This window comes from Geotrypetes seraphini, chromosome 14 (assembly GCF_902459505.1).
Source record: "Geotrypetes seraphini chromosome 14, aGeoSer1.1, whole genome shotgun sequence".
Classification (NCBI taxonomy): domain Eukaryota; kingdom Metazoa; phylum Chordata; class Amphibia; order Gymnophiona; family Dermophiidae; genus Geotrypetes; species Geotrypetes seraphini.
In genome coordinates, this window is record NC_047097.1 from 11171388 (window position 1) to 11189849 (window position 18462).

An 18462-nucleotide genomic window follows, 5' to 3' on the forward strand; every position below is an offset into this window, starting at 1 on the left:
CGGTACAGCGCCAGCGCTGTCCAATTCGCCGAAGGCCTGCATGTTTCCCCTTTCTCTCTAGCGTCCTCCGGCTTCCCCCCTGGCCTCCCGGTCTCACCTTTAACGCTAATTACAGCAGCCTGCAGAGGATCGCCGGTAGGTAAAATGATTTTATTTTCAATATAGTGATTAAAATGTTTCAGTTTTGAGAATTTATATCTGCTGTGTATATATGAAAAATGGATGGAAAAAATTACATTACAATTACAGTAGTAAAGGGAATGGTATCTAGGGTGGGCCTAGGGAGGTCTGTGGTTGGGATACTCAGTTGATATTTGTTAGACTTAGGGGGTACTTAGCTTGAAGTATTTGAGAAACACTGCTGTAGGCAATCAGCTGACGCCAGTGTCTCTCCTTCTCTCCGGCCCTCTTCCCTGCTGGCACCCCCTACTGGTGTCTCAGGGCCTCTACACAGGCGCGGACGTCGATGTGATGATGTCACGCATATGTGATGTCATTACGGTGACGCCCACGCACTTCTGGGTGCCTCATGCCATGGCCACTACCTTTGGTGTGCTCCGGCTCGAGAAAGTTTGAGAGACACTGGTCTAGACTCTGTAAGGTTTTACGATAAAGGATCAAAGAGAACTTAAAATCATACAAAACGCTGCCATACAATTAATTACCGGTCATCCGAAATTTGATCATGTCACTCCGCTCCTAAAAATCATCTCACTGGCTTCCTATCTCATCTTATCACGTATAAAATCCCATTACTGGTATTCCAGATACGCTCTGCAGAATCCAAGCCTTCTCTCTCCAGACATTTGATACTTTACTGCCCCTCCCGCACACTTTGATCAGTAAATTAGAACCTTCTCATTATTCCTAGTTTCCGTGAAATCATTTTAGCCACCGCGCATGGTACTATTTTTCCTATTCAAGGCCCAGAAATATGGAACCCTCTACCACCACATCTAAGACTAAAGACCTCCCTTGATAAATTTAAAGCCAATCTTAAGACCTTTCTTTACAAAGATGCGTATACTTAAATTCCACCCTACTGCTTGACTCTCTCAAGGCAATAGCTTGATTGGATTAGGCTACAGATACCCTAATGTTCTGCCCACCCTCCTCTTTATTATAATTTTTTTTGGGGTGAGGGGGGAGGGATTTCCCTTTTTCCATTAATGTCATGTTGTTGATTAGCACATTTCCTAGTTCTTTTGTTTTAGATATTGTAAGTCGCTTAGATAAACTTTGATATGCGGGATGACAAATCCTAATAAACCTTGAACCATGCCATGCTCCCCTCCCTCACTCCCTGCCCCCCTCCCTGCCCTGAACCTGTTCCCCCCTCTTATTTATTAAAATGTTTAATACTCTGCATATCCCAACAATTCTCTGTGGATAACATCGTAACATACATAATAAAATTGGAAAAATATAAAAACATCAGACAAATCAATACAACATAACAAAAAGCATTAAAACATAAATCACTAAAACTAACAACATTATCTCTTGATAAAAAACACACTAAAATCAATGAGAAACATATAAAACCAAAGTTCAAATTTGACTTACATAAGAACCCTAAGTGTTAACTCTTCAACAGACACCAACAATTTAATGACCAAATGCGCTGACTCACATTGCCAAATGGCTGCCCCGCGTTCTCGTGGGACTCGTGAGAATTCATGACAGCCATTCCGTGACTGGCTCAGTGCTGGACAGGAGCGAGGTAAGATCGCTCATGCCCGGTACCTTCCTACTGTACTACCGTTTAACGTTTTTCTGTCCTTTATTGACATGTAGTTCGCCCCCCCTCCCCCTTTTTGTACCAGTACGTCTGTATGTCTGATTTAATGTCTTCCCGACTTTAGATTTGAAATGTATACCGCTTAGAAAATTGATAAGCGGAATATCAAATTTTAATAAAACTTGAGGCGGGTATTCAGGGAGGGGCTCAGCGCGGGGCAGGAGAACAGAAAGCGCGCTCCTGTCTGGCATACCGCTAGACCATCAGGGATTCCAAAAAGGTACTGGGGGGTGGGGAAGGGGGGCAGAAGGGAGGTAAAAAAAATGGCAGAGTTGGCTGGGACAGGAGATGGGAGGGATCCCTCCTTTCTCGGCCAATTCCTCAAGGCCAGCGGAAGCCTGCAACAAGAATGGGAGGGAGGCGGGTGGGCGGTGACCCCCCCAAATTCCTCCTTTAATTCCCCTGTCTTTGAATTCTGCATGATCTGACATTACCAGATCTACTCAAAAATTTAAATTGTCCTTTCCTATGTCAAAAGGCGTTATCTACATTGGTAAATTAGGGAAGTCTCTACTTTTCAAAATTACTGAGGTCTGGAACAATTTTCCTGCTCAACTGTGCGATCTGGGCTCTTTCCAACTATTTTGAAAACATCTGAAAACTTGGCTATTTTCAAAGTTATAAATTCCGTTCCTCTCCATACTATTCCAAATCCACATTGTATTTGTTTTCTTTTCTAATTTTTGTAAACCGTGCCGAGCTCTACTGTTATGGAGAAGATGAGGTATATAAGCCTAAGGTTTAGTTTATTTTAGAATATAAGCTGAGACACACATTTTGGGCTCATTTTTACAGACCTTCCCAAGGAGAGGCATTTGAAAAGGGAATTTTCAACACATCTGGCAGAATTTGAAATATGTGAAGAGTCTGTAGGCAAAGGGGCCACTGTTAAACATGCTGGGGCCCAAATTTGGGTGGGGGACCCGAAATCCATCAGTAGGCCTTTAGTTTCAGATGGGGCTTGTAGCTCAGGTGTCATCTGCTTAGTACCTAGTACTGGGAGGCAGCTGGAAGCATGAACACATAGCAGATGAAAAAAAAGAAAGTTCTGGGAATCTAACTGGCCAAAGGAGGGTGGGGGGGGGGGTTGTAGCAAGGGGTAGGTAGACAGGACTGGGAGCAGGAATAGTTGAGAAGTTAGAGCAGGGCTTCTCAACCCAGTCCTTGGAATACACCAAGCCAGTCTGATTTTAAAGATATCCACAATGAATATGCATGAGATAAATATGCATGCCTCTATTATATGTAAATCTCTCTCATGCAAATTCATTGTGGATATCTTGAAAACCAGACTGGCTTGGTGTGTCCCGAGGACTGGGTTGAGAACCCCTGAATTAGAACAATGGATTGAAAACCCTGGAAGCCAAGGCAGTAAGGGGGCAGACTGCCCCTTGCACTGTCTTTGCGGGGGGGGGGGGTTTGCCAGTGCCTCTCCTCATATCCTTCCACTGCGTACCTCTTTAAATGTTCACTGGCACGAGCAACATCTTCCACTCGCTGCTCACGCTGTCCTCGGCTCCCCTGGTTGTAGGACCATGACGTGGCATCAGAAGGGAGTCAAGGCCGAGAGTCTCCTACTTTTTAAACTTGAACAATTACAGAAATATAACTTGATAACTCAAAGTATATTAGCAAAGAACCAAACACTGAAAGTAAGTAATGTAGGGGTCCTTTTATTAAGCTGTGATAATAAATGGCCTTAGCGCACCCCTAAGCAGGTCATTCCCATGTGCTAAGGCCATTTTTGCTGCAGCCATAAAATCTCCCGAGTTTCAATTCATTCTATTAATGGCCATATGCTCAGTAGCTCTTAGCGTGCAGCCATTTTTTTAAAACTTTCTGCGGTTTTGCAGCTGGTAAGGGGCTCCTGCATTATCCCTGAGCTGGGCTTGACATTAGTTGTAAACATTTTCACCTACAGGAAGAAATACTAGGAAATGTCAAAAAGCAAAATAACAAAGAGAATATAACGAGCCAAGGCTGCCCCATCTGATGAATGAAGCAGACAGAATTGTGGAGAAGATGAAAGCACGAGAAACCGCATGCAGACCGGGAATGACAAGTGGATACAGATTACTCGCACTCTCTCAAGCGACACAGATGCCGGGAAGCCCTGTGCTGAAATTGAGATTTATATTACTAGGCACCCCGTGCTTCGGCTTTCTGCCCTGAGATTGTACAGTTTCTTAACTGATTTCTGACCTTGCACAGAGCTGTTTTATCATTCGGTGCATGGTGTGCCAGGCAGAGACAGACAGCGTCATTAAAAGGTGCGTGTGTAGAAATACAGATCATGTGTACCCATGCCCAAGAATGGGACACAGTCTGTGTAGACCTCAGTCACAGCCTACCGCGATTATGGAACCAGAACCTTAGCTAAGCCAATGAGAGAGGGAATGATGTCAGTTGGAATGGCATTATTTACAAAATAAAGCTATAGATTAATTTAACACCAATCCAAGCGTTACCCCCTCTGACCAGCTACCCTCCTTCCCCTTTTCCGTAACTTCTTTTCCAGGGTAATTTGTGACTTAGAGAGTGATTCTGTAGGGATGATAAAAGCGGGAGTCTAGAACAGGGAAAAAGCTAAACATGCCGTACATACTCAAATATAAACCGGGATTTGGGGGTCCCAGTTTATATTCGGGCCAGCGTCCAGCGCACACCTCCCAGACATTGCAGGCCTCCGCCGGGCTGCCAGGCTCTGCATCCTGTCCCCCTTCCCTGCCCTGTCCATCTTACCTCCACTTCTGCTGGAATCCCTGGTGGTCCAGAGGTGTAGCGGGAAGAAGCGCAGAGCAGCAGCACCAAAGTGTGCTCCCACTTGGTACCGCTCAGTGGTGGAATTGACTGGGTTAGCAGTGGGGTAGGAGATGGAAAGCTCGCTCCTGCCTGCTACACCTCTGGACCACCAGGGATTTCAGTGGCAGAGGAGGTAAGATGGACAGGCAGGGAGGGGGGACAGGGTGGCAAGCCTGGTAGGAAGGGAAGGGGGCTAAGTGCAGAGCCTGACAGAGGAGAGAGCTGGGTGCAGAGCCTGACTGAGGGAGGGAGGGAAGGGGGCTGGGTGCAGTGCCTGGTAAGGAGGGGGCTGGGCGCAGGGCCTGACAGGGGATGGAGGGAAGGGGGCTGGGTGCAGAGCTTGATAGAGGGAGGGAGGGAAGAGGGCTGGGTGCAGTGCCTGGCAGGTAGGGGGCTGGGTGCAGAGCCTGACAGAAAGGGGGCTGGGTGCAGAGCCTTTCAGGGAATGGAGGGAAGGGGGCTAGGTGCAAAGCCTGAAAGGGGAAGGGGCGCAGATTCTGACAGGGCAGGGCACTTGAATATTAAGCCGCCCGACTTATATTCGAGTCAACCATTTTTCCTCCTTTTTGAGGAAAAATGGGGATGTCTACTTAGATTCTGATTGACATATTCGAGTATTTACGGTACTTTATCACTGAAGGGATGCCTTAATAATATTTATTTTAAAAACTTATATCCACCGAACACTAAGTACTGTAAGATATCATAATATTTATTTATAAATTGTCCTTATTAAATTTTAACTTGATATACAAGCAATGTCTTGCAATACAAGTACACACAGTATACACACGTCACATCATCACAACTGAGCCGATGGTTCTTCTCTCTCTGACGCTGCAGGAGTGTCGTGACTGTTTTAAATGAGCGAGTTCTTGCAATACAAGTACGTATAATATTTTGTATTAAAGATTTTGGGTTGTGGAATGAATGAGTTTCCATTATTTCTTATGGGGAAATTCACTTTGATATACGAGTGCTTTGGATTACAAGCGAATTATGCTCACAAACCAAGGTTTTACTGTATTATTACTTGATCTTATTATTATTTCACTATTTTCTAAGAAGTAGGAGGTACCCCCCCAGAATCATTCAAGACAAGCAAACCTTCTGCCTTCCTGTGAAACAATATAACAATATCTAAACAAATGATCCACACCGTCGCCCTCAATGTGTGCCCCCACCATAGGGCATTTTGAGGGTGGTAGGCTAGTGGTACTGGTGTTCTTCTGTGGGGCAGGCGTGTGACTACAGTGCTGGTGAGGGCACACATGGAGGGCAACAGCACGGGTCATTTTGGGGGTAGTAGGATAGCGGTACCAGTGTTCTTCGGTGCGGGGTAGGCGGGTGGTGGCGGTTATTGGGAATTGAAGAGAGGACAGCAGCACCAGTGGTCAGGTGGTGACTCGAATATAAACCGAGATCCTCAGTTTATATTAGAGTATATACGCTTTGTCAGTAAGCCATATAAAGAGTTTCAAGTTTATTAGGATTTTATATACCGCCTATCAAGGTTATCTAAGCGGTTTTTACAATCAGGTACTCAAGCATTTTCCCTCTCTGTCCCGGCGGGCTCACAATCTATCTAACGTACCTGGGACTATGGAGGATTAAGTGACTTGCCCAGGGTCACAAGGAGCAGCGTGGGGTTTGAACCCACAACCCCAGGGTGCTGAGGCTGTAGATCCAACCACTGCGCCACACACTCCTGGAAAATGCAGATTGCTAATTGATTACCAAGTAAGACCACTTTCTTGATTTTATGGGCCTGGCAACCTCTCAGCAGCTTTGTAATCAACTATTTTACACTGGCTATTTCGGAGGAATCTATAAAGCATTTTCTACTTGCTGCACATGGCTTGTGTAATTGGGTTGGGGCATTTGCGTGTAAGAAGTAGGTGCACAAAAAAATGTTGAGTGCTTTTACTTTCATTTTGTCCTTGATAGCACTGTCTGTTGGTACCTCACTTATTTTAAAACAGCCAAATATTTCTTTTTTCAAGAGAACTGCACTGGAATTTGAACCAATAAGGCAGTTTCTGTGGTGCGGGTACTGTAATTTGCTCTCAAGACGGTCAAACCACCCCTGACGCAGGCAATGAATCGAAACATGGCCTCATCGGGTCAGCTATTAAAGATCCTGACATTTTGACTTGTGGCCACACTTCAATTCTTTGCTGTCCGTTGTCCTTGTCCTATAAAATAGGCACCAACACTTATAATAATGGCATTTATATGTGCATATCTGTGCACATATATGCATAACTGCCCACTTAACTTACATGGTGCATAGTTGCATGGTTCATATGTGCAGAGCTTGGGTGAAGCACACTTATGTGGTTAGGTTTGGATTCAAAATTCAGAGCTGAAAAAAAATCAGTGCTAAATGGTATTCTACGGAATCTATCCCCTTTCAACTTTAGAGAGTGCCCTCTTTCTCCACACTCTCCAAAGTAGGGAGAACGAGAGGGCACTCTCTAAAGTTGAAAGGGGATAGATTCCGTACAAACGTAAGGAAGTTCTTCTTCACCCAGAGAGTGGTAGAAAACTGGAACGCTCTTCCGGAGTCTGTTGTTGGGGGAAAACACCCTCTAGGGTTTCAAGACTAAGCTGGACAAGTTCCTGCTAAAATGGGATGTACGCAGGTGAGGCTGGACTCATTCAGAGCACTGGTCTTTGACCTGGGGGCCGCCGCGTGAGCGGACTGCTGGGCAGGATGGACCACTGGTCTGACCCAGCAGCGGCAATTCTTATGTTCTTATAACAGGTGTCTTGGAATGAGCGTCCTTTCTAAAAGGATCTACGCTCAAGTTTGAATGCAAAGAGTTATACTAATTTATTGATTTATTCAATTTATATCCTGCGTAAATCCAAAGTTCTTAGCCGGGTAACAATAAAACATCCATAAGTTGAAAACACAGAGACCACGTAAATAAACACAAAAAAACTAAAAACATAAGTTAGCCACAAACCTCCCCTTCCACAAAGCCGCGTCCTAAGGGCTTCGGGGCAGCTTTGTAAAAGGGGAGGGTGGGGCAAAGACGCAAGCAAAAGTGACATCCTCAATGTCGACACGGATGGTAGAGCAAATGATAAAGCCAGGTGTAAACCACATTCGAACGCAGATCATCCGGATTCTAAAACACAGTGTGCATTTTAAAGGACCACCTCCATCCCACCCATCTCTCTCCCATTGTTATGGGCTCTTTGCACATTTGCGCAGAAACACTCGAGCACTATTTTATACAAAAGCGCATGTGTTTTCGCACTCATCTGCCCCATTTTGTCACCTTGCAGTAGTGTTGCCCGATTCAGGGAAAAGTTTTTTGATTCGATTCAATTCAGCCTATTGAATTGATCTTTCGATTGGATTTGATTCCCTTTTCCTACCCAGTCGGGCATTTTTTTCAAATGTCCTGGTAGGTTTATTTTGTAGTCTTTCCACCCACACTACACCACAGCACCGGCGTGGGGTTGAAGAGGGCAAAGAGGGGTAAACAAAATAAAAAATACTTTTCCTCTCTCTGTTAGGCCCTAACTCACGCTTGCTGTCTAACACCAGCTCTGGCAGGATACACATTTCACATCTGACATATTTGTAATCACAAAATAGAAAATAAAATTATTTTTTTTCTATCTTAAACTGTCATTTGTTTCCTTCCCCCTGTCTACCATATCTCTCTCTCTCTCTCTCCAAGTCTTGTGCCCTCGGACAAACCTCTCTATTCCCCTCATGCAGCATCTATCCTCCCATCCATTATCATGTGCAACATTTCTTTCTTTCTCCCCATGCACCACCTCTCCCTGCCCTCCACCCTTTGTCCAACATTTCTCCCTCTCTCTTCTCTATGCATGTCTTTCTCCTCTCCACCATATGAAGGATTTCTCCCTCTTACCCCTTTCTACCTTTGTTTCATCTCTCTTCCTTCCTCTCCTCCACTCCAACAATTCTTCCTCTCTCCTTTCTCCCCCCATGTGCAGCATCTTTCCTCCTCTCTCATCCCTGAGCAGCAGCTTTCCATCCCTCTCTCCCATCCCTCCTGTGCAGCAGCACCCACCGATCCTTCCACGGTGAGACTTGACATATCTCCAAAGCCTCCTAAAGCAGCAGCAGCCCTCTGAATGGGCTCCTTCGCGATCTGCACCGCTAGGGATTCCCTCTGTTGAATCACTGATGACATAATCAGTGACACGGCAGAGGGAAGGCCCTGGCGGGGAAGGCCATGAAGCAGCCTATTTAGAGCGCTGCTGTTTTAGGAGGTCTTGAAGGTATGTCAGGTGGGGGTTGGGGGGGGGTTCGATGAATCAGTGAATCCAATTTTCTTGGACAACAAATCGATTCACCGAAGTGAAATCAATTCAAATCGGTGAATCAGGCATCACTACCTTGCGGCCATTAGAATGCTTTTCTGTGCTGAAAACTTTGGTGCAGGAGTAGCACCTTTTGCTAGGCAACAGACGTAGAATTCACCCATTTGCTTATAGAAAGCTATATGATACACTAAGACTGGTGTAAGGGTTGATGCCTGTTCTTTAATTGTGTATTTAAGTGGTATGTTAATATTTTTTTATCCAATACAATATATAGAGCCACCAAAATAAACAAAAATGACACTGGATATAATTTATTTTCTCTTTTTTCTCTCTATTTATAGATGGGGACAAGCCTCGGAATATTGAGTATTAGATTTTCACCCATTCAGGGTTTTTTCAAAGAGAAAGACATTTCTTTTCTCTTAATCACATTCACATCACTGGGTTGAGCCCATCCTCCCTACCTTTTTTTTTCTAACATTAAGTATAAATTTTATTTCTTCAATAATTTTCATTAAAACTACTATTTAATACTTTTTAAAACTGTTTGATACTAAAGGGACTGTGTAATTCATTCATAATACAGACTATTTAAACCTCACAGTTCATTTCAGAGACTCTGGACCGACAGAAAGTGCACTAGTGCTAAAGTGTCCTAGTGCTTACCGTGCCATTTCAAAAAGTGCATATGTGCTCTAAACTTTTAAACTAGAGGTCTGCACGGGAATGGGGAATCCCCCCTAACCCATGGGACTCCCACGGGGACCCCCCTCTGGCCCACGGGACTCCCACGGGGACCCCCATCTAGCTAACGGGATTCCCACGAGGATGGAAGGCTTTGGAAGCAGGGTTCATCCATATAATATAATGGACACGTCAGCCTTAGTAAAAGAGGGGGTTTATAAGTTAATTACCTGAAAAGAAAACAAAAAAGGGTTCCACCAAAGAGATTCCACAAGGAAAACAGCAGCGGAAACACAAAAGAAACTGTGGAATTGATGATCCTATCAGAAGTAATTGCTGCTTTTTATGGGGACGGGTGGGGATGGAGGTAATTCCTTGCGGGGATGGGTGGGGATGGAGAGGACCCTGATGGGGCGGGTGGGGATGGAGAGGATCCTGGCGGGGATGGGTGGGATTTCTGTCCCCGCGCAACTCTCTATTTTAAACCTCATAGAGCCTATATATAGTACTTAGTTTTGTTCTTATGCTCTTTAAGAACCAGGACTGTTGCTTGATGCTCTCAATCATCATCATTGATTTAAACAAATAATTAAAAGTCAAAAACTTGGGAAAGAAAACCAGAGAATACGAGTAACAGGAATAATATTACATACATAACAATAATCGAAAGTAGCTCACACTGAGAAATCCTAATACATACATACCAATCAAGCCAGAGGGTAGGAAGAGCCTCAGTTTTGAATGGGAGCCATTCAGAAAAATTGGCAGATCACAGAAGCATTTTGCTTGTTAGGTAGCTCTGACGCTGTCCTTAGTGAACATTAGTGCTGCCCGATTCACGATTCGAATCGATTCACCGATTCATTTCGGGTGAAATCGGTTCGAATCGATTCAAAAACAAACAAACAAAAAAAATCGGCCTCCCGATTCGGTGACTGACTCTCCCCCCTTGCCCCCTAGAGCAGGATCTGCAGTGCTGCCTCTTGCTGGCCGGCCGCTGACGCTCCTGCTTTAGAGGGTGAGGGTCAGTCGGGAAGTGGTGCTTGTGTCCGGCTTCCCCCCTGGCCTCCCGCGCATCCATTTACCTAATTCCAGCAGGGAGCAGCCTGCAGACAGGATCGCGGGTATTTTAGTGATCCTTGCAGGTTGCCATAGGCCTCAGGAGCTGTCTTCCCTCTACTATGATCCTGCCTCTGACATCAGAGAAGGGGCTATAAAAGGGGTAGAGAGGCTATAAAATAAACCCACCAGGATGTTTGAAAAAAAAAAACAACAACAACACCCAATTGGGCAGGAAAATCAAATTGAAAAATTGATTCAATAGGTTGAATTGAATCAAATTTTTTTTTCCTGAATCAGTCAGCACTAATGAATGTGGAGAGAACGTTCCAGTTATGCTGTTGGGAGCTTTTTATTATTATGCCTATTTTTATGACATTTATTTATTAATGCATTTTAATGAAATGCATTTCTATAAAATGTATTTTTTAAAAAAATGATGTAAGCCACTTAGGGCAATTCTTAAAGATTAATTAGACACATAGGCCCTGATTCTGTATAGGACGCCCAGGAGAGGTTCTACACTAAACCCCGATTCTGTAACCGGCGTCCATGGTACAGACGCCGGTTAGAGAATCGGGTTAAATTAGACGCGGCCGCTATACTTATGGCAGCAAGGGATCTCCCTGCTGCAATAAGTATAGCGGCCGCGGCCGCCTGTCCCATCGCCGACAGGAGGATGCCCAATCCTCCTGCCGGAACCCCCCTGGAACCCCCCTCCCCTCAAACTGGTAATCGCTGGCAGGAGGATGCCCAATCCTCCTGCCGGAACCCCCCTGGAACCTCCCTCCCCCCCACACTGGTGCCTAGCCTGGGCCAATCAGGTCTTAGGATTAGTGGGGATGGGTGGACCCGCTATGCCTAAGGCCTGATTGGTCCAGGCTTCTAGAGCCTGGGCCAATCAGGCCTTAGATTTAGCGGGGATGGGCCGGGAAGGGGCGGGCCTGTCTCATTTCCACAAGGCGGGCCCGTCAGCTGGACGGCAGCAAGACCCGTCCAGCCGACCAACATGTAAAGGTTAGTTGGGGGAGGGAGGGGTCGTCGGGCTTTCCGGCAGGAGGATTGGGCATCCTCCTGCTGGCGATTACCAGTTTGGGGGGGAGGGGGGTTCCAGGGGGGTTCCGGCAGGAGGATTGGGCATCCTCCTGTCGGCGATGGGACAGGCGGCCGCGACCGCATTTTGCTGGCCTACATTTTAAGCGTCTCTTCCTCTACTAGGGAGACTCGTAGGGCCGCCTAGGTTCGCCTAAGTCCCGCCTAAGCCACGCCTAAGGCCCTTAGGCGAGCTTAGGCGTCTTGCGGGCCTCCCTAGGCTCCCGGAGGTGCCTTCAATATAGGCGGCCTGCCTGGGGAGCATTTTTTTAAAAAACGTGCATCCCAATTGGCTGATTAGACAGCTGTAAGACGCCTACAGCTGCCTAAAATCGGGACGCACTTTGGAGAATCAGGGCCATAATACATGTAATAGAACTTAACATAGCTCATTTATGATTTTGCATAATTGCCGAGTTTGCATAGAAAAATAGCAAGCACGAAAATTGTCAAGTAGAGCAGGGGCCATATTTTTTTTTTTTTGCAAACAATCACATGCTCTACTTCACGTTTCTGCCCATCTCATTTATAAAAACCTGTTCAACACAGCAGTACATCAGTCCGTATGTCCGACCCGAGCGCAAGCATCTGAAAATGCACTGCGCCGGCAGCAACTTCCGCTTCCTTTTAGAAACACGTAGTAAGCAATGACCAGTTTCATTCGGATCAGTCCCGTTCTTCCCCGAGTAAAATCACTTACTTTAATGATAGAGAGTAGTCATTCTTGCTGGTCTCGCTATTCCGGACTAAGTAGCTTGCTTCTTTGCACAAACGTAGGAGGTTTTCTGCATCTGTACGGCTGATTGCACCGTGGTACCAGCTGAGAATCGGAGAGAAAAAGAACACATTTGCCTTTGCCTGGAGTGAGCCAGGATTGCTGAAACTAATGGTTAAAAGAGTGCCCAGTAGGACAGCGCTATTGCTGGAGTTAACTGGCTGAAGATAAGGGCCTCTTCTATTAAATTGGGCTAGCCATTTCTAGCGCAGGGAGCCGCGCTGAATGGCCTGCGCTGCTCCCGACGCTCATAGAGTTCCTATGAGCGTTGGAAGCAGCGCGGGCCATTCAGCGTGGCTTTCTGCACTAAAAAGTGCTAGCACAGTTTAATAGAAGAGGGGATAAATTTACACTCATAGGGAGAAATATTATATATGGTACTGAATTTTAGGCACTGTTTCCACACCAAATTTTCACTGCAAAAATTTGTTCTAATGGATGAAATGTGCCTTCAGGGGGCAGAAACAGCCAAGCCACGCGCACAAACACTTAAGCACTATTCTATAAAGTGTTTCCAAGTGGATCTGAAAAGGGGGTTGTGGCCATGGGAGGGGCATGGGCAGGCAAGGGGTGTTCCCTTAAAATGTGCGCAGTGTTATAGAATTTAGGAGATCCACGCTAGAGAATGACACGGTGACAAAATTCATCACCGTTCCCGTCCCCGCGGATAACCGTGGGAAATAATCCCATGTCATTTTCTAGTGTCTATTTCAACCTCGGTCCTTCTACACCAGCATTCTTCAAAGCAAAGCTTGCGGGTCAGTGGTTGTGGCCATTCATACTCTGATTCTTATGTGAGCCAAGGATAATGAAGCCATTGTGACATCACTGATGTGATTGGCTCTTAGGCACTGGTGGAATGAGGTATTATGACATCACAATCTCAGCTCTGGAATGTTGCTGCTCAATCTCAGCATTCTTCAAAGCAAAGCTTGCAGGTCAGTGGTTGTGGCCATTCATACTCTGATTCTTCCCTCTCTCCTTAAAGAATGACATGAAGATGGTTTCCCGCAGTTATCCGCGGGGACGGGAACGGTGATGAATTTTGTCACCATGTCATTCTCTAATCCATGCCACAACTTGTGCACTGGGATTTAGAACTGGTTTCAGCTGGTGTAATTTCTCCCGCTGAAAGTTTAGCGTGAATCCTGGCACTACGATTCCAGAATGCCCGTTATAGAATACCATTCCATGCCGAATTCTGAGCACCATTTGTACAATTTCCCTCATAAAACACAGAAAATAAAATAGAGGGTATCCTTGCTGCTGGAGTGGTAGAAGAGAAAGGGAAGGACAGAGAGAGATGCTCCCCAGATCCAGAGTACATTGACAGAGCAGTATGTTTATTCTTCGTTTACTGATTATCTTGCTTCCTCTTAAAAGTAAACACAGATCATAGAAGCCTCGTAAATCCATGGATAAGTATGTCCTGTTAATCAACATTATTTCAATGACCCATCACAAATAGCAAGGACGAAGTCACTTTTTTAAAATCATTTCTTTTTCAAGAGAATTTCAGACACTCAGATGTGTGTGAACAGTTTGGCCAATCAGTAATTTTGACAGGCCAGTCCAAAGCTGCCTCGGGGAAATGGCTCTCCTCAGTGGCCCTGAATTTCACCCATCCAGAAAGGCCAGAGCCAGCGTTAGGAAGGATGCAACCAGGGCAACTGTCCTGGCTCCCACCCCATGATACAGATGACAGAATTTAAGGCTTCTTCCTCAATTTCTGTCCTGGGCCCCAGCAAGTCTAACGGTGTCAGGTCAAAAGCGCGTCGGGACAAAGGCGCGCCCAGACAATTGAGCGCAGCGTGGAGGCGCACACCGCTCTAAATTACTGTTTTTAGGGCTCTGACGGGGGGGTGTGGGGGGGTGTGGGGGGGAACCCCCCCACTTTACTTAATAGACATTATGCCGCATTGTGGGGGCATTGTGGGGGGTTGTAAACCCCCACATTTTACTGAAAACTTAACTTTTTCCCTGTTTTTAGGGAAAAGTTCAGTTTACAATAAAATGTGGAGGGTTACAACCCCCCATAACGCCGGCGCAATGTCTATTAAGTAAACTGGGGGGGGTTCCCCAACAAAACCCCCCGTCGGAGCCCCTAAAACTGTAATTTTGTGTGGCGCGCGCCTCCACGCTGCGCTCAATTGTCGGCGTGTGCTTTTGTCTTTCGTGCCATTGTTTATGAACCAGTCTAACACTGGCCCTGTATCCAACTGTCTGTGTACTCAATAGTACCTACGCTACTCTCACAGTAACAGATGAGGTCAGTAACACTGACTGCGTAAACAAGATGAAATACTGCCCAAAGGCTCTTAAGCAAGAGAATGCTGGGAAACTGGAGGGTTTGGACAAGTGAAAGAGAGAGGCTAATTGTGGCAGAGACAGGCTGAGTGTGAAAGAATGCTCAAGGTGGAGAAGAGAGAGAAGATGAAAGCACAGGAGGACCTGGTGAAAAGAAAGGCGGAAGAGGGATGGAAATGTGGGGCAGAGAGATAAGAAAGAAGTGGGAGACTAATAATGGGGGAGGGTTGCAGCGTTAAGGGGTAGGGGAAAAAAATGGGCTAGGCACAGGGAGAAGCTGAACTGGTTGGTGGAGAAAAGAAACCATTTTTCCAAGCTACCCTGGTTCCCCGAAAATAAGCCCTAGCATGATTTTTAAAGTAGCTCTTAATATAAGCCCTACCCCAAAAATAAGCCCTAGTTAAGCTCGACCCCCGAAGCCCCCCCTCCCCCAAATGTACCTGACACTCCCTGACTCCATCTCTGACACTAGTGCTGCCTGATTTGCTGAAAAAAAATCAGACTCGTCGATTCAGCAACCCCCATCCCTGCTGCTTTAAGAGGCCTCGAAGCAGAAGTTAAGTCATTCTCACAGTGGGAGGGTCGGTGAGATTCTGCTGCATAGGGGGGATGGGAGGGAGGGATAGAAAGATGCTGCACAAAGGGATGGGTGAGAGGGGAGGGAAGATTCTGCACATGGGGGGGAGGAAAGAGGAAGAATTGCGGTGGAGGAGAGTGAGAGATGATTGTTGTACTTGAAAAAAAAATAAGACATTTCCAAAAGTAAGCCCTAGTGCGTTTTTTGGACCCATAATTAATATGACACTGTCTGATTGTCGGGGAAACACGGTAGTTGAGAAATTATGATCAAAAAGGTAGGCTAGGAGAGAAACTATCAAGGGAGGGAAACTCATAACAGCAAATAGAATAAACGGGGAAAGCAAATTGAGGGGAAACATGGGGAAAAACTGGAGGATTGAAAAGAGGGTCCTCAAGACTAAAAAATTTTTTTTTCTGAATGTTAAAGTACAACATTCCTCAAACAGTAATTCTCAACTCATTCCTTGGGATACACTCAAGCAATCAGGTTTTCAAACTCTCTCGGATGAATATACAGGAGATCAATTTGCATACAACCGAGGCAATGCATACAAATCTCATGCATAATAACTGCTGATATCCTGAACAACCCAAACGGCTAGGGTGTGTTCCAAGGACCTCCCTAAAAGACCCCATTCTTCTGTGCTCACTCATATCGCTAAAGCCTGGAAATCAATTTGACATAATGTCTACCTTGCTTCCCCCTCCTCCCCCCCCCCAGGGATCTCAGGATCTTTTTAGCCTGCTACTTTTCTTGGGAGTTTTTCTGAAGCATCTGTTGTGTATTATAATAAACCCAGTCCTTGTCTGTTTATCGTGTTCTCATAAAAGGAGCGTGGTACTTAATTTACTGATGGGCTGAAGAGAAGCATATTCACCCCCTCGAATCATTTATTCACAGAGCTGGCCCCCTCGCTATCTGAAATAGGCATCTGACTTCGGGGACTGAATTGTGACCAACAATGCTGAAAAGCTTGCGAGTAGTAGTGAATCTTCCGTAAAACAAGCAGCCAATAGTCATGTCTTCAAAAATCTTCATCCCTGCCTTTGGTACCATGCGAGTGCCATCCCCCTTCTTGTAAGAAATAGCTGGGCCAGGCCTTGGTGCTACACAGACACAGTTTTACTATCTCCGCACCCTCCGTATCATCTCTAGCCTCCCCTATTCACAGCACAATGCAGCACTCGGCATATTCTGTAACTACCCAAGCTCTACCACTGAACTACAAGGCCTCACCTTCCTGCTAAAAGCTGCCCCATGCAGCACCTGACAGACAGAAAGTAGTGTAATCTTAATACGAATGTGGTGGCACTTAAGATTGGAGATAAAAGGAGATGCTGGTGGTGGCACTTAAGATGGGAGATCAAAGGAGGCAGATAAAGAGCCTGAGGAACCCCTCTCCCCCTGAGGCCAAGGTGTATTTGAACTCTTATATCCCATTACGGCTGACAAGCATTTAATCTCTTCTAGTTATCCTATAATACTTACAATTGTGTTTCTAAAGGCAGAGCTGGGTCTATTCGTTCTCCCACAGACCCAGCGTGCTCCAAGCTTGGATGTTTCGTTGACTTAAGATTGCCACTTGAGTGTCTGTGTATGTGTTTAACTTTCTCTTCTTTGGAAGGAGACATTCGGTTTTTATCCGCACCGTCAAACTGAACTGAGAAATAAACAAAGTGAGAATCTATTAGGGGCATGAATTGCATTTAAGGAGGTCATTTGATAAAGGTCACATGGAAGAGGGTTCTTTATAAAACCATGTGTGGGGTGCACATGCATAAAATGTGGCCTCAGGGAAACAGCGTGCCAGCTTTCACATGGCCCAAGTATAGGCTTGGGGGGTGTAGTTGGGGCAGAATTGCGCCGAATGCCTGCAAGGCTGCACCCTTCACTCTGATCAACAGCATTGCAGCCCCAATGCTATGGGACTCCCTCTCCCAGCCTAGAACAATGTTCTGAACTTTTCATTAAGGAATAGAGAATGACACGGTGACAAAATTCATCACCGTTCCCGACCCCACGGATAACCGCGGGAAACCATCTTCAAGTCATTCTTTAAGGAGAGAGGGAAGAATCAGAGAATGAATGGCCACAACCACTGACCCTCAGGCTTTGCTTTGAAGAATGCTGGTGTAGAAGGACTGAGGTTGAAACAGACACTGAAGAATGACAGTCTCTGGTATCCAGAGCAGATATTGTGATGTCATAATGCCTCATTCCACCAGTGCCTAAGAGCCAATCACATCAGTGATGTCACAATGGCTTCATTATCCTTGGCTCCCATAAGAATCAGAGTATGAATGGCCACAACCACTGATCCACAAGCTTTGCTTTGAAGAATGCTGGTATAGAAGGACAGAGGATGAACTAGACACTAGAAAATGACAAGGGATTATTTCCCGTGGCTATCCGTGTCATTCTCTATTAAGGAATTCAAAACATTACTTAAAAACCGCTATTTCACTAGAGTTCCCTTCTGCTACACAGATGAATTTAACCCACTATTAGAGTTTGTGCTGGTGTTACTTTTGCACAGAATTCACACCTCTCATTTCTTGTTCTCTTCCTCCCTTCCAAAAGTTATCTTAGACATATTTGTCCCCTTCTATTTTTTTTCTTTTATTAAAGCGGTGTTGTAACTTAGGTTCCTTATGTGGCATCTATTTTCTTATCTCAATAGTTGTATTTATTGTAAAATGCTTACATATTTTGTTATTTGGGATATATTAAATAAAGTTTAAACTTGAAAAGCATTTTATACAGTAAGTGAACCCAATGTCCCCCTCCCCCTGATATTCAGAGAGATATAAGCGGGCAGGAGAAGCTCTGGGATGCTTACAAAATCCTGAGTGGAGTAGATCGATTTTTTCACTCCAGCAAAAATTACAAAGACCTAGGGCAGGGGTAGACAATTCCGGTCCTCGAGAGCTGGAGCCAGGTCAGGTTTTCAGGATATCCATAATAGAGAATGACACAGTGACAAAATTCATCACCGTTACCGTCCCCGCGGATAACCGCGATAAACAATCTTCATGTCATTCTTTAAGG

General features: G+C 45.5%; 1 protein-coding gene across 1 annotated transcript in view; it reads right to left on the bottom strand.

The window, feature by feature from the left end:
- Window positions 1–18462, bottom strand: part of SHF (Src homology 2 domain containing F) — a 407737-nt gene that overhangs the window by 48820 nt on the left and 340455 nt on the right. The window contains exons 4-5 of the mRNA XM_033921025.1: window positions 16903–17074; window positions 12453–12572 (exon numbers count right to left, since the gene is read on the bottom strand). Coding sequence (XP_033776916.1) covers window positions 12453–12572; window positions 16903–17074 — 292 coding nt within the window. The remainder of the gene's footprint in view (window positions 1–12452; window positions 12573–16902; window positions 17075–18462) is intronic.